The sequence below is a fragment of the Artibeus jamaicensis genome, unplaced genomic scaffold, assembly GCF_021234435.1.
Source record: "Artibeus jamaicensis isolate MK-2021 breed Jamaican fruit bat unplaced genomic scaffold, CSHL_Jam_final contig_471, whole genome shotgun sequence".
Taxonomy (NCBI): domain Eukaryota; kingdom Metazoa; phylum Chordata; class Mammalia; order Chiroptera; family Phyllostomidae; genus Artibeus; species Artibeus jamaicensis.
Window position 1 is genome coordinate 7,011,659 of NW_026521850.1, and position 25,641 is coordinate 7,037,299.

General features: G+C 60.0%; 1 protein-coding gene across 4 annotated transcripts in view; it reads right to left on the minus strand.

Annotated features, from left to right (window-relative positions):
* Positions 1-2,249: 2,249 nt before the first annotated feature.
* The window catches only part of LMX1B (LIM homeobox transcription factor 1 beta), a 78,284-nt gene continuing 54,892 nt past the window's right edge, over positions 2,250-25,641 (minus strand). The window contains exons 3-8 of one of the 4 annotated variants that reach the window (XM_037159694.2): positions 11,077-11,318; positions 9,071-9,252; positions 8,817-8,894; positions 8,599-8,665; positions 6,697-6,861; positions 2,250-6,396 (exon numbers count right to left, since the gene is read on the minus strand). In XM_037159694.2, coding sequence (XP_037015589.1) covers positions 6,239-6,396; positions 6,697-6,861; positions 8,599-8,665; positions 8,817-8,894; positions 9,071-9,252; positions 11,077-11,318 — 892 coding nt within the window. In that variant the 3' untranslated portion in view covers positions 2,250-6,238. The remainder of the gene's footprint in view (positions 6,397-6,696; positions 6,862-8,598; positions 8,666-8,816; positions 8,895-9,070; positions 9,253-11,076; positions 11,319-25,641) is intronic. The other 3 variants (XM_037159827.2, XM_037159750.2, XM_037159897.2) reach the window with 3 other exon arrangements.

The following is a 25,641-nucleotide window of genomic DNA, read 5'->3' on the forward strand; positions in this document are numbered from 1 at the left end:
CAAGGCAGGCAGGAGACTGGGGAAGCAAAGGATTAGCATGGCCCCTCCCCTGCAAGGCCCCCCCCAGCACATTTTTTAGTGACAGGATTTTAAACGGTTGCTGTAGGCAAGAGAGCTGGCGGCCTGCTGCTGAGGGGCTGGGGGAGCTGGGAGGCCACTCTCACAGAAGCCTAGGCCTGGGGCTGGACAGGAGGACCCAGTTTAGTTGTACCGCTGTGCTGTGCCCAGTGACTTGATTTCTTGGAGCCTCGGTAAGGCTACTTTGAAGGTAGGAGTTTCCTTGCTCCCCAGGTCTCCGGGTCTCGCTTTGGAGGGCAAGATCTCACGGCCAGAGAGTGTGGGCTTAGGGAGGCAGCTGGGGGTGGGGTGTGGGGCGGAGGTTGGTGGCGAGGCCATGGGTTTGCAGCCAAACCTGATTTTGAACTCTGGTTCTACTGCCCCTTGTTAGCTTTGTCATATTGACCCGGTTGTTGTCTCTTTCTGAGCTTCTGGTTTCCATTCTGAAACTCGAGACCTTAATTCCTGCCTCTCAGGGTGTTGTGGGGTGCAAAGGAGGAAATGAACTGGAGGGCCCCGACATGTCTGGATTCCCAGAAGCCATGTGGTTTTGAGAATCACCCTGACAGGACAGAAGAGGGTGCAGGGCAGAGTGTGCCTCTAGGGGGCGCTGGTGCCCTCAGGCAGAGGGAGAGAAGCTGCTGAGAAGGCTGAATGGAGGAGGGGTGGAGGGCAGGGAGAGAACCCTGGGACATCGGGTCTGTGGATTCGAGGTGGAGAGGCCTCCTGGGTGCACAGGCAGACAGAGATGTATGGCGACAGGCCGGTGTGTGGGTCTACAAACAGCCTCACCAGCACGCAGGCGCCCATCCGCATACCGATGTAGACAGCCTGCGGGGGACCCCTGCTGCACGCAGCACTCTACCTGCAGCTTTGAGCTCAGGACACCTGGGCCGACTCACCCAGGTAGCTATTTACACACACAGGCCGGCACTTCTCAAGGTACTCCGAGGAACTTGGAGCTCCTGGAGACTCCAAGGAACACACCTCGAGAGCCAAACTCCTTTGAGCCTCTGCCATCTCCACCCACTCTCTGCCCTTGCCACCATCTCCCCTGGATCCAGTCCCAAGTCCTCCCGATCCTCTGGGTTTGGCCTCTGCTTCTGCATATCGCGTTCCCTGGGGCAAGCTCACTCACCTGGTTGTCGAACACCTGGGCACTCAGCCTCTGGCCCCTTTGAGGCCCAGCCCTGCTCTGGGACAGGTCCACTTGGATGCTCCCGCAGACCCAGAGCTTCCCACGCCCCCGCCAGGGTGTTCTGGAGCCTCCACCCCTGTGACAAGGAGCCCAGGGGTGGCTTTGCCCACCCCACCTTGCCAATGTCTTGGGAACCTGTCCCCCTTTTTCCTCCCCACTGTTACCCCACTTGTCAAAGCCATTGTCGCCCTCACCTAGGTGAGAGAGGTGACTCAGTTGACTTCTCTGCCTCCATCCTGACCTAACCCGACCTGTCCCCCACTTGCAGCAAGACCCTGGATGGTCCAGTCTTGCCTCCAGCCTCATTGCTTCTCTGCCCCCAAACTTAGCTAAGAACAGCTAAGAACGTTGTTGTTCTTAGCTAAGAACAACAAGAACGTTGTTCAGGAGATTCACGAGATTTTGGCTGCCTGTGAGGTTTTGCGCAAGCCTGGAGCACTCGCAGACACTTCTCCTCCTCTTCCAGTCCCTGCACTGCTGGATAATTTTGCATCTCTGCGTGACATGTAGCTTCTTCCAGGAAGCCTTCCAGGATGCTCCACCCCTCCAGATGAGGTTGGGTACCTTGTAACAAGGCCTCACTGTACCTCAGCTGTGCTCACACCACACTGTCTACTTCCTTGAGTCAGACACCGCCAACCCCCGGTTCTCAGCCTGGCGGCAGGTACTTAAGGGACCCTTCATATCTGTTGGGTGAATGAATGAATAGAATGAATGAGTGTTGGGGAGTGAGATGAGATGGATGTGTTTGTTTTAAGGATGGAGATGGTTCAAGGTTGGGATAGGACGAGGGCAGGGGGGTGAGGACTATGGAAAAGGATGAACAATGGGTTGGGCAGGACCAGGGACCCCAAACCCTCCTCCTTGACCTGCTGCCCCTGGCAGCCACGGAGGAATCTGCTAATGTCTCCTGCAAAGCTGGCTCAGGCCCAGACACCGCCCTCCCCGTCCCCGCCCCCCTCCCCCCAAGGAGAGTCACCACAGGCGTGTACAGGTTGGTTTATTTACAAATATACTGATGTCTCATTTTTTTGTTGTTTCCATTTTCTGCTTTTGTGGGAAGAGCTGAAGGTGAGAGTGGAGGGCAGGGTGGGGGTGGTGATGTGGTAAACGCTAATAAATAATTTAACAATGACAAGTTATTAAATAAAATGTGTCAGGGGACGGTGGGTGGGCAGTGAGAGTCTGTACAAGGAAAACGGAGGCATGGCCGGTGGCCGGGTCCCCACACCCAGCTGGGTGGGCTCCTGGGGAACCCCAGTGGGGTGGGGGGCACCAGCAAAGAGGCTCATTGAAAATGGCACCTCCCAAGGGCCAAAGGCTGGAGGGTCCTCCTGCTCCCCCAGCCCCCCGGCCACATGTGCCTGGGAGTGTGGGTCTGTGAGCCTCCATGTGCGTCCGGGTGAGTGTGTGTCTGTACGTGTGCGTGTGAGCGTGGACCCCTTCCCCACTGGGTGGAGTGAGCCCCAGAGCTGTGGGCTCTCCCAAACGGAGGTGAGATCCTCACCCCAGGGGGTGTCCAGCGCTCAGGCTGAGGCCAGGCAGGGCTCGACCACTTCCCCCTGCGCCAAGGCTCCCTGGGTGGGAAGTGAGAGGGCCAGCAGCTCCAGAGGGCTGGCTGAGGCAGGTGAGCCCCCTAAAGGAGAAGAGCCTGCCCCAGCCCCATGCTGGGCCCTGCTCCTCTGGACATGGTAGACGACCCCCACTGCCGCCTCCTCCAGGAAGTCTCCCAGAATGCCCAGACCCCTTCTCTTACAGGCTCTGCTGGATCCGCGGTTGGACCCTTGGAACCACTGTGTCCCTCTGTCCATGCAGAAGGCAGACGAGGCTCTGGCTGGGCACCAGCCCTCCTCATCCCTCCTCCGCCCTTCCTCGCTGTGTTACCTGAAGCAGATTCCTTCCTCTCTGAGCCTCAACTTCCCCAGCAGTCTCCTTGACCGCCGCCCACTTTCTGCCTCTTTCTCCAGGGACCAGACTCTTCCCTCTTTCCTCAGACCTCCCCCCGACCCACCACAGTGATGATGGTCCCTCTCCCTAAAGGGGATGGGGGTCCTGGTACTCACCGCCCCCCAATCAAGGCCGTACTTCCTCTCATGCTCCTCTCAGCTTGCCCAGCCCCCAGCGAGCCTGCCAGCTCTGCGTGCTTCTGCTGGGCAACCCAAACACACGTCCCCCTTCCCTGGGCCTCAGGTTCCTCATCTGAGAAATGGGTCCTCAGCGAGGTCTGGGACAGAGTGTGTATGTCTCTCCTCCTAGGAGAGCCCCTGTATCTTGTTCTTCTGTGTCCTCACCCCCCAGCACATGACTGGGCAGAGTGAGCAGCAGAGTCTGGGAGAGCCTTTGAGGGGCAGGGCGGGGGGTGCTGGGGGCAGTGAGCCCCCGCAGACAGCGAAGGAGTTACCTAACCACAGTCAAGGGGTAGCTCAGTCATGAAGGGCTCTCTGCCCTTCTGGCTTTGACAGTCTGTGGGTCATGAGCGTGGGTGTCCCTGAACCTGCCCCTGGCCAGGGGCAGAGCCTGGGCTAGACTCAGGGTTTGTGAGGCCCCGGAGTGGCACAAGTGACTTACACAGGTTCTGCCCCTTACCCGGAGGTCATTCCCCCTTGTTCTCAGCTCTGCCCACCACTGACAGGCTGTCAGAGGGCTGCACCCCTCTCCTGGCCCCGGGTTTTCGGCTGCAAAATAAGGGTGGGTGATGGACTAGATAACCCATTCCTGAGGCTCCCCTGACCCGGGAGTCCGGGGGAGAAGGCCAGGTCTCCTGGGGGATGCCATGAGGCATCCCCCCGGCCCCACCCAGGGGCCCACCCCACGACTGGACTGTGAAAATGCAAATGGAGCATGGCAGCCTCTCTCCAAAACCAGCGCACTGCCCAGGGCCAGGGACGGCACCCGAAAGGCCAAGGGCATTGGCTGGGAGCCCTGTGGAAGTTTTGTGTGGAACAAGAAGAGCCCAGAAGGGCCCGGCCGGCTGTAGGGGCTGAACTGCACCGCGTCCACCCTCTGACAGCTGCCCTGGTGACGAGCAGGGTGGGGTTTGGGCCCAGGAGTCGGGCCCAGGTCACTCTGGAGGGACAGAGGTTTCCCTGGCAGGCAGCAGAGCAAAACCACAAAGCAGGCTGGCGCCCTTGGAGGGTCCCAGTGAGGGCCAGGCAGAGGGGCCCAGAGGCGGAGAGTCAGCCATGGTCCCATTTGCTCAAAGGCTGGACCAGCAGACCTCAGGTGGCAGCCTTGGGCTCTAAGCTAGAATTAAAGGCAGGGCTGTGAGCAGCTGGCTGAGGTCACAGTAACCTCCAGGGGTCACCAAGAGTGGGGACCATCAGCCTGACACTTCCTTTTGGGCAGGATTAGAGTTGAGTGAACTTGGGGCGGGGGGTGGATGCAGTGTACGTGGCTTCCATCAGCACACAGGACAGGGCAGCAAGTGCGGCTGGAATGCTTCACCCAAGGGGTGTCCATGCCAAACAGGGAAAAGCCCTGGGGGTCTGCGTGCCATGGGCAAGAGGCACAGAGCTGTCCCCTAACACGCACACACAGAAGACAGGTGTGGCTTGGATGGTACATGTGTGTGATGGTCGGGAGATTTGCTTATAGAAGGGCAGGGTGAGGCTCCCAGGTTCTGTGGTCTCACCCACACACTGGATCTCGGGCCACATGAACAGAGGCAAAGCCCCTAAAGCTGGGGAGGTGATGGGCCTGCTCACTTTGGCTGGCTGATGTCAGTGGGGAGACTGGGTTACATCTGCTCCACACTTTAGTGGGAAAGCTGGAGCCCAGCCGCAGGTACAGTTTTAGAGGAAGAGCTGGAGAATCTGGAAAAGCCTGCCTTTGAAAAGCAAGGACTCAGGGCTGAAAAAGGCAGAGGTAACATCAGCAGAAAAGGGCAGCTGACTTGGGGCCTGATGAAGTAGTGGGCTCCCCATCTCAGGAGGTATGCAAAGAGAGGCAGAGGAGGCTTGGTAGGAGCCAAACATAAGACGAAGGGCCAAGTGGGACTTGTGAGGTGCCTTTCCACCTGGAGGTTCTGCCATCTGGCCGACCCCTGCCTGGGTCTGAGCGCGCCTCTGCCCTTGGAGCCAGTTGGCGGACACCCTGCCTGGTCCAGCAGCCCAGCCCCTATCTGGGCCGAGGCTGCGGTACATCCCAGTCCACCTGCTCCAAGCGCACCCCATCCCCGCCCCTCCCTCCTCCTTCTCCTGTTGTGAAAGAGGGGTTCCTCCCCCGCACCTGGCCTCCTCTCTAACCTGGCGGGGCTGCCCCCAGAGGCCTCTCTGTCTCTTTCAGCGTCTCCATGTCTCTGTGTGTGTATCGGTGCTCAGTGTGCCTTTAAGTGTGTGCACCTGTGCACGTGTGTCACTGCTCCCAAGGGTCTGCTGGCGCTTGTCTATGCTCCCCAGTGACCCCCCTCAGGGTGTCTGGCAGGCTCTTCCCCACCTCTGCTCCAGGCTCTGGCTGGGAGGGGTGATCCTGGGCTGCGGGCCTGCCCGTAGAGGAGGGGGCGGCGGGTGCCAGCCCTGGGTACACGTGCACGGCGTCTCACAGGTGACAGGCACCACACACTGTCGTCCTGGGGCATGCACAGGGGCCCTGCCTTGGCCTAGGCCTGGGCCATGGAGGTTGGCTGGACACAGAGAGGATGTTTAAAAAAATAGAGAGAATTTAAGCTTCCCAAAAAAGATGGGGAGAGAGGAGGCAATGGAGGCCGAGGTGGGGCTGGGAGGTGAGTAGCTGTCCGAGAGCCCTGGGTCCCTGGGGGCGGCGCGGTCTCTGTGGGCAGGACACAGCGCCTGCCCAGGCTGCGCCCATCTGCCCGTCCGGCTGCGCCCAGCGGGCACTCCAGCCAGGCCCGGCTGGCCAAGGTGGCACCGTATGGCTGTCTGTAGAGTTTGCGCAGGCGGCGGGGCCGGGGCGGCAAGGCTGGCCGCTGTGGCCCGTGGTCCCACCCAGGGCCCGTGCCCAAGCGTCCGTGCAGCCCGCTGGCTCTCAGGAGGCGAAGTAGGAACTCTGCATGGAGTAGAGCCGGTCAATGGGGTTCCCCACGCGGGCCTGCAGGGAGCCCACATCGGAGGAGCCGAGGAAGCAGTCGCTGAGGCTGGTTAAGGAGGTATCGCTGTCGATGTCGTGGAAGATGGAGTCGTTCCCTGGGGAGCAGAGCGGGTGTCAGGACGCGAGTGTGGGCGGAGGCTCCTGGAGACCCTGGAGGCCTTACAGGCTGTGTGGCCAGAGGCGAGGGAGGGACAGGAGGACCTGTGGGCAGTGCCTGCAGAGAGGCTGGGACAGCAGGAAGGGTCTCGAGGGTGTCCCCTTCCCGTCAGGAGGAGGGGAGTGGGCTCTGTGGGCCCTGGAGTTGGAGGGGGCTGTCATGGCCCTGGGCCTGCCGGGCCAGGCAGGGAGCGGGGGTGGAGCCGGAGCCGGAGCCAGAGGGGGGCGGGGCAGCTTACCATAGGGGTTCATGTGGTCACCTGGCATTTGGGGTGGCGTGAGGCCCTGCTGGAAGGGGTCGCTGCTGCCGTAGGGGCTCTGCTCCATGGCCACAATCTGCTGCTGCGGCGGGGCCAGCGGTGTGTAGGAGGCCATCATGCCCTCCATGCGGCTGGACAGGACCTCTGGGGGCAGAGGGCGCCTTCACCCACCGGTCCTGCTGCCCTGTCCCAGAAGCCTGGGAGCCCCCACAGACGAACCCCAGGGCTCCCCACAGACCTCCCACACGTCTTCTGACCCACGGCAGTCCCTCTGACCTTCTCCAGACTTCTCCAGGGTGTCACTTCTCCAGGGACACCCTGACACCCTGTGGCCCTCCTGGGCCCACAGGACTGCTGAGCCCAGTTAGCGGAGCCCTTGTCACGACCCAGAGCCCTCCCCTCGTCACCTCCTCCCATCTGCCAAAGGCCCTGCCCTCCAGGAGCTCAGGCCCACCCTGGGGGTGGGGACAGACCCTAAGCAGCTGCAGTGAGCGCCCTACATCTGGGGGCATCAAGGTGGGGCCCAGAAAAGCCTTCCTGGAGGAAGAGGCCACCACCTCCATGTGACTTACAGAACAGCAGGTATTTGACAGGCCCCAGCAGGAGGCAGCTTGCTGGGCTGAAGGGCAGCAGAGGCAGGGAGGAGAGAAGCTCTTAGGTGGGAGTAGGGAAGCCCCTCTGTGGGCTGGAGCGTGAGGAGGGAGACGGCCCAGCGTGGGGAGACAGGAGCTGAGAGATGGCACTTGGGGAGTGGGCTGAGGGGCCCGGAGGCTGCGGGGGGCCTGGCTGTAGCCAGGAGGGGCTACGGAAAAGGGCTGGGAAGGTGGACAAGGGGTGGGGACCGGTGGGAGGAGGTGGTCAGGTGGAAGGTGTGGGGTTCCTTATGAAGGGGAATAAGGTGTGAGAGAAATCGGCTCAGAGGGGCCCGAGGGCCACTGAGCGGATTCAGTGTAGAGAAGGGTCAGAGGTCAATGGGTGGGTGGTGGTGCCTCTTGCTGAGACCTGGTGGGGGAGGAGCAGGGGTGGTGTGCGCCCCATGGCGACAGCGGCAGTGTGGCCGTGATGAGCTCAGGGGGACTGAGGAACATTCTGTGGGAGGCTGAGCCTAGGGGCAGCTGGGGACACCAGGGACACAGCCGGAGTGGGGCTGGCTGGGAGGCCTGAGGCAGTGCCTGCAGCGTCTGGAATGTGGGCTGTCTGGGGAGAGGGGACAGAGGGAGCGGGAAGAGCTGGGCCCTCAGGCCATGGTCTTGGGCTCTGCAGGGGACACCGGCCCGGGAGACCTGGCTAGAGGGGCCCTGGCCTTGCCCTGGAGCCCCGTCTCACTTCAGAGCAGGCAGTTCTGGGGTCCCCACCCCACCCAGCAGTTCTGTGTCCCCAGGAGGCCTAGGAGACCAGCCCCAGCCTGAGATGTGTCAAGGCAAAGCTTGGTGTTGGAGGGGGGCTGGCTCCTGCCCCTTCAACTGGCCCCTCACCCTCCAGCAGGAGCCCACCCGACTACTCCACTCCCTGCCAACTTTCTCTGGAATGTTCCCTGGGGTCTTCACTGGACTCTGCGGTGGGCAGCAGGCTGTATGGTCATGGGAAACACCCCTGTGGGTGGGCTCTTCCCTCAGGGGGCCCACACTCCAGGCTGAGGCCTGGCTTCACCCCTAACTAGCTGAGTGATCCCCACAGGTCCCTCAGTGTCCATGAGCCTCAGTCTCCTCATCTGTGAAATGGGACAGGCCAATGCCCTTCATTCTGTGTCCTGTGGTCGCTGCCACCTCCCTACCGAGCCCAGCCTGTTCCAAAGCAGCAGGCCCCTGAACTCTGACAGCCTGAGTGGAAGGTGTCTCATGGTCAGAGACTGAGCTGGGCCCTGGCCCCGCCCCAGCTCACCTTGGCCCAGCCGCTGGGAGTTCTGCTGCTCCTGCTGCTGCTGGTGCCGCCTCGCCAACTTCTTCATCTGCAGAAGACACAGTCCGTTCGTGCCAGCCCCTGCTCCCCTCCCCCAACCCTGCTCCCACTCGCCCTGCATGCCTGCGTGGGACCCTCTGTCCCCTGCCTGTGCCCCGCCCCCTGCCTCTACCCAGCGGGGATGGTAGGTGGCCACTCACCTTTGCTCTTTGGTTCTGAAACCAGACCTGAACCACGCGCACGCTGAGGCCCGTCTCTGCCGCCAGCGTCTCTCGGACCTGCCAGGAGACAGGGGGCAGGGCACACAGGTCAGGCCTCTGGGGATGTGGGGGGTGGAGGGTTGGTGGATGGGTGGGGAGGTGGAGGGATGTCCCCGTCCCAGCAAGAGTGGAAGGGGTGGTGTCAGGAAAGGCAGCAGGGGCGGGTTGGCCCGGCCCCGCCCCCCACCCCTCACCTTCCGGCAGGGTTTGGAGGAGACCTCGAAGGAGGCCTTGAAGGCTCTTCGCTGCTGTGTGGTGAGGATGGTCCGGGGTCGCTTAGGTCGCCGTGGGTCCTTCCCGTCGTCCCCGCTGCCCTTGCTCTGACTGCCCTGCCCTTTTGCTGGCTTCATGTCCCCATCCTCGTCCTCGCTCTTTACTGTGAGGGACACAATCCAGGCCATCAGCCTTCCACCCGTGGACAACCTGCTGCCCAGTGGGATCCCATGGCCTCCAGCCAGCACCTGCCATGGCTGGCCTCTGGAGCCCTGGACACCCCCATCCAGAATGCTAACCTTTGGGAAAACCAGTTCCGCTAGTCCAGTGCCAGCCAGGCCCCGGGGCCCAGAGAACCTCCTTCCCCAGAGCTTCCAGGGATGAGGAATTGACAGGCGAAGACAGCGCTCCAGATGTTCTCACACAGGAGCATTCATGACCACAACTGACACACACGTGCACTCTCACCCACCAGCACTCACACACACAGACTGGCACGTGAGCCTTCCAAGGCTTGAGCACATGCAGCTCACAGACATACACATACAGGTGAGTGCTCACAGGCAGGACGACCAGGCATGCGCACACCTGAGCAGGCACCCACATGCGTGCATGCAGAGGCATGTGTCTGCCCAGAGGCACCCACAGCGCCACTGCCATGCCCCGGGGTTGTGGGGCTCAGGTGGACGGTGGAGCGCCCCCAGCCAGCCACGGGCCTCCTGCTGCCCCCACATCTGAGTTGGTTTCCCTTCTCCAGGCCCGTCTTTCTCTGAGTGTGAGCCCCTGTGGGTGGGCTCTTCCCTCAGAGACCCCTCCGAGCACCTGGCCAGCCTCTGCTCCCCCACAGGAGTCTAGGCAGCCACAGGTCTGGCCAGGGTGGTGCCCTGTCCAGGGACAGACAGAGGGACAGATGGACGGACTCGGCACCTCCACCAAGGGTCCTGGCAGTGACCAAGCCCTTCCGTCTGTGCCAGTCCCGTGCCCATGGTTCTAGGTTATCCCAAGGGCCTGGCACAGAGGAGGGCACCTCCGCGCCCTGCTCCCTGCTCCAGTTTCCCAGGAATGACAAGGTGCCAGCCACCCCCCGACTTTTCCCACCTCAAGACTTTCCTGGCTGGCCCGTTCTGCCCAGAGGGCTCCAAACTGGCACAGTCCTTTGGGGGTCAGAGCAGAGCAGAGAGGCACCTGGAAATGGGGTCTTTCCCTCCACCACAGAGGGGCTCAGGCCCCCACCCATCTGGAAACGAGGGAGCAGTTCAGGGCTGCTGCTCCCCACTGCTGAAGGCTTTGGGGGGCCAAAGGCAAGAGGATTCATCAGGTCCCTGCCTCTCTGACATCAGCGGCCACAGGCCTGGCACCGGCAGAGACCCTATGGCGCTGTGCCGCGGTGGGGCCCAAGGCGAGGAAGAGGGAGGGCGAGCACGGTGGGCCGGAGAGCAGGGTGTGAGCATGTGCGTGTGTGTGCACACGTGCCACCCAGTGCACGTGAGCATGGGGATAAACGTGCGTTTAGACATATGCCTCAGTGCTTACTGTGTGTGCTGGGCCACGTGTGCACATGTGTGTGGACACTTGCATACCTGGGTGTGAGTTTTTGCGTGCTTGGGCATATGAGCACATGTCCACATGTGTCCATTTTACCACACATGCACATTCCTGGCACAGGTCCTCACTTGTACATTTAATGTGTTTGCGTGCATGCATGAGTGATCACACACATGTACACATCCGCACAGGTATGTGTGCCTCATGGCAATGTCCATAGGTGCATTGGTATGCTTGTGGGAGTGTGTGTGAACAGTAATGTCCATGTGCCCCTGCACATGTGCGTGTGTGCACGTGCATACATCAGCACACATCCGTGTACAAATGTGGTGCTTTGTCCACATGAAGCTCAGGTCCTGGGGCCACGCACGTGCTTCTCCGGCAGGTCCGCCCTCCCACAGCACCCTGCCCAGCCACCCACCTGCCGCGGGCCCCCACGAACCAGGCTCACCGGAGTCAGACTCGTCGGGGCTCACAGAGCTGAGCAGGTCCTTCTCCTTCTCGTAGTCACCCTTGCACAGCAGCTGGCCCTCCTTGAGCACAAACTCATCACCCTTGCGCAGCTGCCGCTCGCAGACGCAGCAGCAGAAGCAGCCCAGGTGGTACACGCACTCCAGCGCCCGCATCACGAACTCAGTGGGGGCGATCTTCTCCATGCAGCCGCTGCACTTGGCCGCGAAGAGCCTGTGGGGGCACAGAGTGGGCACATTAGCTGGGCTTGGGGGTCCCTCCCAGATGCCACTGCCAACTGAGAGCCTTCTCCCTCCCACCACCCCGACCCTCCAGGCCAAGTAGGAGAAGACCTCCCTGGGCACTGAGCCATATGGGGAGGACCCTACAGTCCTACTCTTCTGGCTCACAGGACTCAGTGGCCCCCTGCCCCGAACTGCCCTCTTGCCTGTGTGTTGGCTCAGGGTCCTTCCCACTCAGAGACTCTGTGGCCACTAGAGGGCAGAATACAAGGTAAGCCTCCACCTCTCCCCAGAACCAGGTCTGCCCTGTCCTGAGGGGAAGGGCAAGCAGCCCACAGGCCCAACCACCTGCACTCAGGACTCGCTCCTCCTCCTCCCTGCCCCTCCATCACCCCCACATCCAAGCAATCCCCACCCTGTCCAACCAACCGTCCCACACAGGCCCTTCCTCTCCTTTCTGAGTGACTGTTCCAGTCCTCTCCCTGGGTGCTGGTCCCTCCAACCCTTCAAGTCACCCTCCAGGATCAGAGCCAGAAAGATCTGTCCAAAACACACACCTGGTCGTGCTGCTTCCCCGCTCTAGACTCTTCCATGGCTCCCTAGTGCCCTTAGGAGAACATCGACTCCTGAGTCTGGCACTCAGGGCCCTTCCCAATCCTGCCTCTTCTGGCTCCCTGGGCTGCCCCTGGCTGTGACCTATGGAAGAGCCCGCAGCTCCTCCAGAGCAGCATTACACTGGCCTTTCTTTCTTTCTCTGGCCCTGGGCTTGGCTAACACCTACTTAAGCCTCTCTTTGGTTTTAAGCATGGCTACCAGGAAGAGATGTATTTACTGAGCATGTGGGGCCTGCCAGCCGCTGTTGTAAGCACTTCGCCTGCAGAAACACATGGACTCCTTGCACCCTCCCTGTGAGATGGGAAGCAACAGCGACCCCATTGCAGAGCGTAGGAAACTGAGCTGCTGAGAGGTGCAGTCACCTGCTCAGAGCCACAGGGGTAGTAAATGAGGGAGCTGCCGCTGAGCCTGGAGCTAATCCTGTCCCTCCATGACACAGTGGATCCGTGTGCCCTCCCTGATGCACAGCCGGGTGGGGGCTCCGGCCTCCAGCCCATGCGTGCAGAGGGGTCTGTGCAGCTCGGCCCCTCCTCTGCCCCCACCTACTGACCACTCCTCCTGGCTGCCCGTCCCTGTCACGTGCCCTGCTCTGTGGGAACTCAGCCTCAACAACACTTTGATGGAGAAATTTATGAAGAATCAAATTATTGCTGCTGGGAGGGAATTAAAACCATTTTTCATTCCCCGCGTCCCCGGGCCACGTCTGTGGGCGCCACCTTGGGAGCGCTGCACACATCCCATCCCTCTTTATGGCCCGGCCGTCCTTGCAGGCGCAGATCACAGCTGCAATTCTCCCCTAATCGGTGCTGGAACAGCCGTGAGTGCCAGGCCCTGGGCCCGCCTCCCCTCCCGGGGCTGCCATCAGCTCTGCCCACGGGCAGTGGGTCAGGCACGCTGGACAGGGCCTCTCCGCCTCCTGCCTGCCTGCCCTGGACCTGGCCCTGGCCCCTGCCCCGGCCCCTGCCAGGGCACTGCCCAGCAACCCTGCTGCCCCCTCTATGCTACCCAGTGGGCTCCTACTCATCCTGCAATGCCCAACTCCAACACCACCTCCTCTGGGAAGCCTTCTTGGATGGCCCAGTCATGGGAAGGTGGCCTCCTGTATGCTGGCCTGAGCTTCTCCGACCTCAGTTCCTTCTACCATAAAGCGGGGTGTCATCAGGACATCCCCCCAAGGGCAGTCGTCAGAATTCAGTGACACTAAGCATGTGACTCGGTGAGTGAGGGTCACGTCGGAGTGACAGCCTGAGCCCCTGTCAGCTCCCAGCTCTTTGGTGGTCCCACAAGGCAGGGCCTCGCTCCACCTGCTCCTGAGGGAGGCCACAGCGAGTGTTTGTGGAGCAGGGGAGTGAAGGTTTGGAGTGGGCGGAGGCTCAGGCCAGGCAGTGCTGACTCCACCCCAGCCCGAGCCCACACTGTGCCTGACTTTGCGAGAAAAGCCTGAGCGGGGGTTCGGCTTTAGTCTGGCCCTCTGCCCAGACACCTTCGTTCGGGGTGCGGCCTGCCCAGCTGTCCACGGCGGCCTTGGGCAGAGGCCGGGCTGGCTCTGCCTGCCCAGGCTCTGGGGAAGGAGCTGGGTGTGCAGAACCCGCTGCTCCGACATGGAGGGCGCTCCTGTCCCGGCCCCCTCTGGCCCCTCCCTGTCCTCTACCTCCTGTCCTAGGGGCCCCACTAAGGTCTACCGCTGGCCTTGGTGGCCAAGTGGACAGGCACTGGCCACATCTCTGTGCCAGCTGGACCAGGGGCTCAGGCGGAGGCCAGCACACCTTGGGTGGCTCCCCAGGGGAGGCCTTCCTAGGTGGGGGGACAGGGGCAGCAGCGGGGGTGACCTGCATTTGCCAGCCACCACCACCGTGCAGGCTGCATTCAGAACAGCCTCGCTAATGCCTTGGCAGCGGGGGGTCGATTGCTACTTTCTCCAAACTCATCAACACAATCTATTATTAATACTTCTCCGAAGGCTCAGCGCCGCCATTACGAACGCAGCGCCAGCCACTCGGGGCATCATCTGTTATCTAGATTGCAAAAACTCGGGAAATAAAACAAGCGGCACGCACTTTATAAAGGGAATGTGCCATCCGTTTGGTCTCTGAGCATCTCTCCTCCCAATAAAACATCAGGGGGGACACATGAAATACTCGCTCTCAAGTATGGGGTGCTTTTGTCTACCGAGCAGGGGTGAGAGCTACTAATGGCATGTGTGGGGGGGGCCGGGGCACCAGCGGGGTCCCCTCCTCTCCATGAGCCCCTACTCGCCCCCTCAGTCCCTCCCACCGTGGAGGGATTGGTGGAGAAGCAGACCCAGCCACGGGAAGGGGGCACTGGCATTGGCCCAATGCCCGATTCCACCACTGCTGGCTGGTGACTGGGCAAGTCATTTCCTTCCCACCCCAGTCTCAGCTTTCTGATCTGTATAATGGGTTCGACAACATGCTTGCTTCTCGTTGTGAAGACGCAGAGAGAGTGGTCAGTGGGCAGGGCGGGCTACAGGAGAGCAGAGGTGCAGAGCTGGCAGGGATGGGAGGTATTGGGGGGGCCCTCCCGTTAGGGGCACAGCAGCCTGGTGCGGAGGGCCCTAATTTGGACCCCAGGTCTGGTCTTAGTCCTGACTCAGCCACTTGCCTGCTCTGAGACTGTGTGACCTGGGGCAGGTCAGAGTCTCAGTTTCCTCACCTGTAAGATGGGGACAATAGTCCCCACTCCTGAGAATTGTGCTCAGGGTTCCAGATGGATATGTCCCCGCTGCCCACACTGAGGTGGGGAGGCAGGGACAGGATGAGCCCTGGGGTCAGGGCATGGTGGGGTGCCCAGGAGGAGCTGCCTGCCCCCCACCCTGGTGTTCCCCCACCTCCCCGCGGTCACCCTCCCTGCCGCTCCCCCAGTCTAGAAGCTCCAAATCCACAGGACAGCTTTGTGATCACACCATGGGCGGGTGGGCTTGCTGCAGCCCACAGAGCCCTCCTCCCCCATTTTTCATGTAAAGGGCCAGGCCCTTCTTCCCACTTCCCTGCTGCCTAGGTCACCGTTCCCTCTCCCCCCAATCTCTGCCCCAAACACCCACCAATGTGGAGCGACGTGTCTTGGGCAGCCCTTCTTCCAGAAAGCCCTCTTCTCCTCTCCAATCTTAGGTAGGTGCCTCCCTCTCCGAGTTCCCTGTCCTCACGCTGCCCACCGCCCTACTCCACGTTGTGGCACTTGCAAAGGGGACTCCGCTTGACATATCTCCAGGTCCACCTTCACCTTGGTCACCTCCGTATCTTTGGTACCGCGCACAAGGCCCTGAGCACTCTGAGTGAGCAATGCATGTTTGTTGAATGACTACTGAACCAACCAATGCGGTCCTGCTTTGCCTGTGAAGCAGGGCAGGCAGTCCCCACCCCCAACCTGGTCTGGTGAGTGCCCTGGCCACCTGCCCTAAGGAGGCAGTGCCCTGGGGGGCAGTAATTGGGACCGTGGAAGGGGTGGGGCACGGGAGTGGGCAGCCTGTGTTCCCACCCTGGCTCCGTAATTTTTTCTTTGTGTGACAGTGGTCAAGACACAACGTCTCTGAGCCTCAATTTCTTCATCTCTGAAATGGGAGTGATGGTGCCTACTTTCTCTTATCCCACGTGGGTCCCACACACCTTTGTCGGTCCCCCTCGTTGGAGTCTCTGAGATTCTGGAGAGAAGCCCCCCTGACACCGGGGTTCCAGGTCCCACCCACGCCTCACTCTCATGAGCACCCTGGGTTCCATCAGCGCTTCTAGCTTCTGTCCGGCCTGAGCCGGGCAGAGCACTCCCGGCGCAGTTCCCTGTGGGTCTCGTGAGCATTGCTGAGCACTGACAAAGCTCAGCTACCACCCACCCGCCTCAGCTCAGCAAGTCCAGGACTTCCAGAAGGAAGACAGTTTCCCTCCCCATTTTACAGGTGAGCACACCAAGGTGCAGAGGGCAGGTTACTCGTTCAAGGTCACACGGCAGCATCCCGTATACTCCCTCTCTGCTCTGTGCATCCGAGAGTTCCTCTGCTGGTCGGTCACCTTGCCCTATGCTCCGAGTATCACATGCACCTCTGCCTGCCCTCAAGGCTCTGGGCACCGTGGGGCAGGGGCTGGATTCACCCTGAGTTCTCATTTCTCAGCAGAAGCCTGGTACCCAGTAGCTGCAGCCGAGTGTCTGAATTTTTCTTAAACCAAACTGAACATCTTCCCTCACACACAGCACCCCACCCAGGACTACCTGTGACTGTGCAGCAAAAAGTCCCTTTTTAGAGATGCCCTTCCCCTGAGAGTCCTGGGCTGGAACATATCTCCATCCCGTCTGAGTGTTCGTTTAATGCTCAATTTATTAAACTCATCGAGCTGATAAACAAAACCCGGAAGCCAGTTTTTTCTGGTGCATTTGAACATGGATTGCGGATCTGATCAATTAATTTCTTTTAAACCATTGACAACCACAGAGAGGCACACAGCTGGCTGACTCTTTTGACTCTGATAAAATTGGTTTGCTGACATCCTGGGGGGACTCCAGCATCTCCTCTTTTCCTCGAGGGTCTTCATGCGCGGATCTGGGGCCACACAGCATGCGCCAGGCCCTGTGGTCCTGGCTCTGCCCCTCTTAGCGCTGGAACCTGGCACAAGCTCCTTTCCCTCTCCGAGCCTCGGTGCCCCCCGCTGTCCAATGCGGATGACAGCCGGGCACATGGGATGGGTCAAATGAGTGGGGATCACAGTCCCTGCCACCATTTCCGCAGGACTTGCAGCACCCTGGTCACGGCACTGCCCATCCCACATCCCATCACTGAAATTTACAGCACAAGTAAGCCTTCTGCTGGGCTCTCAGTCCAAGAGGAGACAATGGTTTCAGGATAAGTCCAGCCACCCAACTGTGGCGCTCAAGGCCTCACGCCACGCTACCCCATCACGCCCGGCCTCAGATCCTCTGCTGGGGTGGCCAGGCTTCTCTCAGCTCCTGGACCACAGTAAGCTCCTTCCTGCCACTTTAACACTTACAATCCCATCTGCCTGTCTTTTCTCTCTCTTTCCTTTGTTTCTTGTTTAAACTCCTTTTCATCCTTCAAGACCTAATATAAGTGTCACCTCCTCTGTGAAGCCTTCCCCGATAGCCACAGACCCAGATATTTGTGTATCTGAAGCCCCCACTGACCTAGAAACCAGAAACTGGGTCTAATTCACCCTCACCTTCCCAGGCTCTGGCATTGAGGAGGTGGTTAGCAAGTGTTTGTTGAATGAATGAACAACCTTGTAAGAAATGGAGTGAGCAGCCAGGTAGGACAAGAGAATATTAGGTACTCTGCTTCTGGGGGGGGGGGTCTGAGAATGCTACCAGGTGACAAAATAAGCAAACTCGCCCTCCCTGGCCTCGCCCCTTTCACAACTATACAACCTGGAGCCGTGTCCTCTTCATCAACAAAGTTGTACACACGACTCTCGCTGGGCGGGGAGTCCCGCGATGAACCCCCAACAGCGCCCTCACCTCTGCTGCACAGGGAAGCCCTGGTGCTATACTGGTGTGAAATGACTTCACTGACTACAGGTGACCGGGCCAGGCCTGGACACTTGACTCACGGTGGGCCAGTCGGACCCTCTGTCCTGTGTCCCCTCCTTCCCCTGCTCATTCAAGGGCTCTTTGTCAATGTCCCCCCACCCCCGCATCCTCAGAGGTGTGATTTCTCACGTCTCCAGCCCCAACTGTGTGGTTTTGGCTCACTCACATCCCTTCTTTGAGCCTCAGTTTCCTCTTCTATAAAATGGGGGTATTGACACCTCCCTCGGCGGGCGGTTGAGAATCCGGGTGTTGTCGACTGTGTGAGACGGTCTAGCCCAGTGCCCAGCATGGCGGCATCTCGGCAGGTGTGTGCTCCGCCCCGCCCCCCAGTCTCTCACCATGATGCCTGGTACAGGCGCTGGAACCTTCCCTGCATCACCTCTAACTCTAGTCCGAAGCCACTCATCACACTGTTTGCTGGGTCTGTATTCTCCCTATCTGTCCGTCTGTCGCTGTGAGCTGTGGGCTTCTGTCAGGCCCTCACCTGGGCCACACCAGGGAACAGGCAGGCCCTGGGCCTGGTTTACCGAGGGCTTCTCCAGGCCCAATCCCACAGTCCCTGGACACTCCCTGCATGGGGACCACCAGGCTTGGCTCCTAAAACCCAGCCTCTCTGTCCCCATTGGCTACACCTTCTCGAATTCACCCAGCAAACACCCATGGAGGCGGACGGTGAGCCAGGGCCGTGTAGGATGACGAGGGGGGGGGGGTCAGGCCGCAGCTGGTCCCTCAGGGGCTGGTACCGCGTGATGAGTGCTCTGATGGGGTTTGCTGGGCAAGCTGGGGGCTAAGAAAGGCGCGCTGGCCCTGACGGGCGTGGCTCCGTTTGTGGGCGTCATCCCGAAAAGCCCGAGGTGGCGGGTTCGATTCCCAGCTGGGGCAGGTGCCTGTGTTGCAGGTTCGGTGTCTGGTTGGGGAGTATTAGGAGGGGCAGCCGACTGATGTTTCTCTCTCACACCTTGGTGTTTCTCTCCCTCTCTTTCTCCCTCCCTTCCCATCTCTCTAAATATGAATAAATAAAATCTTGAAAAGAAAGGGAAAGGAAAGAAGAGCATGAGAGTCTACATGGGAGGAGAGCTGGGGACCCTGAGAAAGGCGCCCTGACACAGAGCTGACCCGCCTCCGGTGGGGGGGACTGGTCTGGGGGTCTGAACCCCAGCTCTGCCATGCGCTAGCTGTCGGACCTGGGGGCAAGCCAACCACGCCTTCTGAACCCGTTTTCCCACCTGAAAGCTGGGGCCCACCACGCCCACCTTCCAGGTGGTGGCAGAACGCTAACCCTTCCCCCTCTCTGTGCCGCCCTGCCGCGCCCACAGGGGGTGAGGACCCCAGGACGGAAGGGTCACAGCTCGAGGAGCAGGCCCCTGCGTAGTGAGCGCGCAGTGTGCTGGCACAGGATCCTGTCACCCCGGGAACTGTGACATCTGAGACGCCTGTGAGGGACGCACTGGAGTTCACAGGCGCTGCGGGGACAGGGCCCTGGACACCTTTGGGGGTCCAGCTGAGGCCGCTGGAGTCTGCCTGTCACTCGCAGAAGCTGATGGGGGAGAAGGGCCGAGGGAGCTGCCTGCCTCCTCCCTCCCAGCTCGTTGACATCTCCCCCACGTGCCTGCCGCGTCCTTATCATTCCGGGCGTAGCTGTTTTTTATTTTGAGACAAAAAGGGGCCTGTTGATGGGGATCCAACTCAAACCAGCTGCAAACATCTGCTTTGATGCGGCGGCGGCGCGGCGGGCCAAGCGGACCAGGCGGGCGGCGGCGGGAGCCGCAGGCAGGGGCCCCGGTGCGCGCGTCAATCACTCTGCTGGAATGTGCGGCGTGGCCGAGCGCTGGGACCGAGCCGCCTACGCACGGGCCTCGCAGGGCCGTTCCGCAGCCGCGCCGCGCAGGGGCCAAGCCTGCCAGGAGGGCTGCCCCGGCGCTTCCTGCGGGGCGCAGACCCAGCTGTGCAGGGCGGCGGGCTTCACGGCCCTTTGATCCGGGCCAGGATGCTGTCGGGCGCCCCCGGGCAGGGTTGGAGGTCAGGGGCCAGGGCTAGGACCAGGGAGGCACGGGCACAGCCGGGACCCCAAGGCACACACATTCCCCAATTCTGCACATTTATTCAGCGCCTGCTACGGTGCCAGGCGCTGACTGGAGGCCGGGGATAGAGCGGGGAAAGTCCCTCCCAAACCTCTCCTTTCCTTCCATCCTGTTGGACCAGGCAGGGACAGGGCACAAACTGGTACATCTGAGTACACAGGGCGCAGCGGAGTTTAACAGCCCGTGACCATGCAGATGAAGAAAAATGAAGCAGGGAAGAGTGGTGGGGTGGAGGAGGTTTCACAAGGGCCAGTTGGAGGCTTCCTGAGATATCTGGGGGGATGGAGTGCGCCCTCCCCACAGAGGAAACAGCGAGTGCAAAGGCCCTGAGGCCTGAGTAGGTCTACAGTGTTGGGGAAATGACCAGAGGCCCACATGGCAGGAGACGCCACAGGTAGGCGATGGAAGCTGACAGATCATGTGGTTTCTGACTCAACAGAGCTTGGAGCAAAGGGGCATGTGACCCGACTGACATTCCAACCGGGCTCCTCAGCAGCGCTGTGGTCTGGGGTGTGGTGGGGGAGCGGGGATATAGGTTGGGAGGTTCTATCAATCAGCCAGGTGAAAGATGGCATCAGCTCAGACTGGCTGAGAGCAGGCGAGGTGCTAACAAGTGGTCAGACCCCGGAACATGTGGAAGGAGGGAAGTATGGGTGAGGCCGGGGTCTGGGGGCCCGAGCAACTGAGAGGATGCAGTTGCCGTGAAATGAGGTGGAGACTGAGGCAGGGTGGGGGAGGAGAGAGTTGAGAGTGCAAGTCTGCAATGTTCCGTCTGAGCTCCCTCTGACAGCCACGTGGGTGCATCTGGGGGCGGCTACATGCACAGGTCTGGAGTTCTGAGGGGCCCAAGCTAGAGAGAGAGACACACACACACAGACACGCTCTCTCACATACACACTCCAGTAGAAGGAGTTGCTGTGAGCACCTCTGGGACTCTGATCCTGAGGGGTGCCCAGACTCTGCCCCAGGAAGCCTCTTTTCCATTTGGAGATGTGGGGCTCCTCTGGTAACATCCGGGGGAGTCAGTGGTCCAGAAGAGGTGGAAGGTGGAGCGCCTCGTCCCTCTGACAGTATGTCCATGCCCTCCAGACGGGAAGAGTTGCAGGAAAACCAGACCAAGGGGCATGGGAGGGCCTGTGCGCTCCTGGCCAGGCCCAGCCGGGGCTGCACCTGCACCATGTCATTAACCCTCGTGCTGACACACTTCCTCTTCTTTCTGCCCTTCACTGGCGAATTCTGTTCCTGTGCTGACTCAGGAATTCATTCATCCACCCAAACTTCATTAGGCACCTTCTGTGAACCAGAGCCCGTGCTGGGCTCACAGTAGGAGCCTTCTCTCCTCGAGTCTGCACCAAACCCCGCCGAGCTGATCCCAGGGGCCCTTCTCCCATTGTCTCTGAGTCACCAGCTCTTGGTGGCCAAATGCAGCAGCCGTTATTATCGCTACTGTTACTTACTCAGATTCACTGCTTCCGACACGCCACGCTCTGGGCCTTATTTGCACGTGGACCCCTCACCCATAAGACCCCTGAGAGGCCGGCACTGCCACTCTCTTTTCACAAGAGAAGAAAGTGATGCTTCAGAGGGTAGCAGCCGCTCAGAGTCAGAGCTGGGACTGAAGCTGGGACTCAGCTGCTCCTGCTCCTTCTTCCCACCTCGCTGCCTATTTCCTGGACCTCCCTGTGCTTGAAGCCCTCCCTCTTCATCTCCACCCCCTCCCTGGTGCCCACCACTTGGAATGATTCTGCTCTTGCCTGCTTAGCTCAGAGCTGTGGGCCCACAACCTGGCCTGCAGCTAGGCGTGCCAAGGTAACAGAGGTGAGGGGCTGAAACCACAGGTAGAAGATGAGGACCCAACCCCCATACCTCAAGGGTCCTGAGTGGGCAGAATAGGCCTCTCCAGAGCTGTGAGCCCAGGGAGGGCTGAGGGATCCAGGCAGGGATCCCAAGGCAGGGTTGGGATCATGGAAGACTTCCTGGAGAAGGAGGCCATGAAAAGTGCAAAGGATTGAATGGGAAAGTGGTGGGGCTGAGATGGGAACAGGTGCGTCTGGTTTCTGAGTCTGGGCTCTGTGTGGGGGAGAGAAGTGGAGAGGCCATTCTGGGAGGGAGAGGTTGAAAAAGAGCAAAGGCAGGAAGAAAATGGAGACCATACACAAGGTAAGGGAGATGGTGGGTCACTATGCTCGGAGCACAGGTGAGAAAGAAGAAGGGTCCAGCTGGGGGCCTTGAACGCTGGGCTAAAGACGACAGATCAGGTTTCTTTTGTTCTGATCCATCCCTCCATCTACCCACTCACACAGCCACTCCATCCACCTACCCATCCACTCGCTTAGCCACTCAGCAGGGTATCCATCCATCCATCCGCCCATCCATCCGCTTGCCCAGCCGCCCAACACGCCCAGTGCATCATCCATCCTCTCAGCCAGCCAGCCAGCCACACACCCATGCACTCAACACATACCTAGACACTTGCTCTGTGCCAGTCTTTTTATTTTTTAATTGATTGGAGAGAGAAACTGATTTGTTGTTCCACTTATTCATGCATTTATTGGTTGATTCTTGTATGTGTTCTGACCTGGGGTCCAACCCGCACCCCCGGCATATCGGAGTTAACGCTCTAACCCGCTGAGCTACCCGGGAAGGGCTCTGTGCCAAATCTTATGCCATAATTCCTCCTTTTGAAAGCAGAAACCGCCTTTTGAAGTTTTCACTATAGGATGAGTCGGTTCCGCAAGTATTTACCAAACACCCACCAGGGCTGAGCACAGTGTCAGGAGATGAGGGACCAGTGGGGAATGGGACGCAGGGCTGCCGCCCCTGGTGCAGTCAGGTGTCGGGGACAGGGAGGCCCCAAGGAGAAATCCAGGGCCCCACTGCACAGCGTGACAGCTGAGCCAGTCATCCTGACCCCGAGGATTCGGGACGCCCTGGACGCAGACCAGACCCTTTTAAGAGGGGCTAGAACAGGGCTGGCAAGTGCCTTCTGGGACAAACTCCATCCAGGCAGTGTAGTTGTTTCGATCGATTTTTTTTCTGGCTCAGTTAGATAATTTACAACTTTTCCCATTTTTGTTTTTATTTTACTACAATTATTTTCATTGAGATAAACCATTCTCCATGGAGACTTTCAATAAAGGTTGGCTCCGTCATCAGGTCTGTGCTCATACTGCACCACCTGGGTGATCCAGGTTTGCCTCTCTGGTTGGTCTGGAGCCAGTGACACGTCCTTGTGGACAGTTTCCTTGTTGTTGTGTCTTGCACTGGCTAACTGACCGAGTTACAGTCACCGCCAGGCTCAGGGGAGGTGGTGATCACTGTTACCAATAAAATTACCACAGTCTCCGCTCACGGGCTTTACCAGGCAGCGGTTGGAAACGTGCGTGGTGTCAAAGCCGTACAGACCGACTGTGCTGCTTCTTGCCCTTCGGAGACTCGAAGAGGGTGGCCCAGCGCCTCCCTGTCCTGGTTGAAACCCCCCGATCCTGGTAGCTCTTTCTTCACACTCAGACCCCAAGTCTGAGTCTGTCCGAACAGCCCTCAAAGCACGGCACCCAGCAACTCAGTCCTTCAGTGGCAGGAGGAGCCACCCCCTCCCATGTTCTCCACGCTATACTCCTCTTAATGCGGCCAGAGAGAACACTGACTGTTAGCCGAGTCAGTGAGCGTGAGGGCCTCACTGCCCAGCCTCTCTCATGAGATCTGGATGCCCCCCCCCCACCCACCACACACACAAACACACACCTGCACTCCTGCTGTCAAGGTTTGACCCCACCTTGGCACACACTCCTAAATGTCAAACTCACAGGAACCAGACCAGCCCTGTGCTCAGAGCTTCCCAAGCAGGGCCTTGCCAATGCCTGCTGACCACCCTGGGAGACAGGAGCCCCCTCCTCATGCAGGTCGCCCAGCCTATGAGTCAGAGCCAGGGCCCCACCCCGGTCAGCCTGCCTTCCAGGAGTTTGGAAGGTGGTCAGAACAGAGGGGCACCCGCCCCGGCGGTTGGGGAGCCCGAGACCTGTTCCCAGCCGTCAGCCTGTCAGTGCCTGGCTGACTTTTGGCAGGGATGCAGCCACAGCTTGTGGGCAGAGCACGTCCCCCAGCAGAGGCGCCTGAGATTAACCTGAGATGTGGGTGCGGGAGAGGAGCCGGACTCAACGTCGATGGGAGGCAGGAGGGCGCATTCTGGAGGAGGAGTCCTTGGAGGTGTGGGTGGCGTTTCTTTCCTACCCAGAGCTGGCCTTTTGCTAGCCAGTAAGAAGGGGCTCTGGGAGACCATCTCCTTGGGTCTCAGCTACGGGGCTCCTGCCGGCTGGGGGCGGGTAAGGGGCGATCAGGGCGGGTCAGGGCCGGGCACCGCCGCGCGTGGCCACCCGACGGTCTGTTTAGTGGGTAACTGATCGCCCGGCGCCCCGCCCCAGCCGCTCGCCCGCCCGCCAGAGCCGCTTAATCACCGCCCGCTCGGCTGCATTAGCATAGTAATGGCCTTTAAATTGAGCCTCTTTGTTTTTTAATTAAGCTCCCAGCAGGTATAGAGAAGAGCGATTATTGAGGAAGCTGCCAGCGCTAATCGCCCGCAGTCATTTGACAATTAAAAAGCTCCTGGCTTTAACCCTTTCTCCGCGCCCTAGCACATATCCTGCGTTGCCCGTGCGCGCGCCTTCCCGGCGGGGTCCACCGACCCCGCCCCAAGCGGCGCGGAGAGGTCGCTGCCAACGCCTCCATTTGGCGGAGGAGCAAACCGAGGCGCAGAGAGGGAAGGTAACCTGCCCAAGACCCGCAGCTTGGGTGTGGAGGAGCCGGATTGGCAGACAGGTTGCTAGCGAAACCCAGCAGCCGGAGCTTTGCTCCCGCACCGCCCTCTGCTTGCAGCGCCACCCACCTGTGAATTCGGCAAAATCCTGGGGCTCCAAGGTTCAGGGGGACACGTCCCAACCCTCAAGGCCACAGCCCCCTCTTCAGAATTCCCAGGGCGTCCTCTCCCCCGTTCACCCAGTCCCCAAACAGTGATGGGTGCTTATTGTGTGCCAGGAGCAGTGCTGGGCGCTGGGGCGCAGTGAGCAAGCCAGAGGTGGGCACTGCCCAGACGGACCTGCGTGCTGAGAAGGGAGACAGGTGAATAGAAAGTTAGGTGCGATTGTTCCTGATCGCGGTGGTGGTGGTGGGGGCGTGTTATGTGGGAAACGGCACTGTTCTAGAGACAGAGGTTTGAGCTGAGACTGAGAGATGAGGAAGATCAGCCAGCGGAGGCCAGGCAACAGAGGAAAGAGTGAGCGCCAAGGCCCAACGAGGGAACAGCCATTAACCGGAAACAAAAGGTGCGGAAGGTGTGCGGGGGAGGAGGAGTGACGTGGAACAGGAGGACGCTGGAGAGTCGCGGGGGCCTGCTTGAGTGTGCAGGGACTGAGAACAATTGGCATTTTAATAATCCGCAAATTTCTTTTTGACTAGGTAATGGTTTAACATGCAAATGTACAAAGGTGTCCGCCTCTGTCTCCTCCACCCAGCCCTCGCCATCCGGGTCCCCCGCCGCAGGGGCAACCCAAGCCGGTCTTCCGCCCGGGCCTCCTTACACACACACACACACACACACACACACACACACACACACACACACACACGCGCAATAGTGCCCTAGCCCGTGCGTACCCATTATCCGCCCCACCTCGACTTTACTGTTGTTTTTGAAATGAGAACTGGTTGGGGTTATTGTCCACTTTTTTTTGTTTCATTCACATGCTAATTTACTCTACAAACTGTTTTTGCATCCCCCTCTGCCCCCTCCCACCTGCTGAGCGGTGGGAGAGGACTGGTCCCTAGGCCTGGAGCTCCTCAGCTGCTCGCCAAGGCACGGGGTGGGCAACCCTCGTGTATCTAACCCGTGCCCTGTCGACAACCTTGTGGGCTGTTTTAAAGGATTTTCATCTTCTCCAGAGCCACTAGGGAAGCCACTGAAATGTTTGCAGCAGGGAAGGGCTTGAGCGATTTACACTTTGATCATTTTGGCTGCAGAGTGGGGACCAAGGGTGGGGGGAGCACGGCTCGGGAGTAGGGGGCCAGCTGAGGGGACCG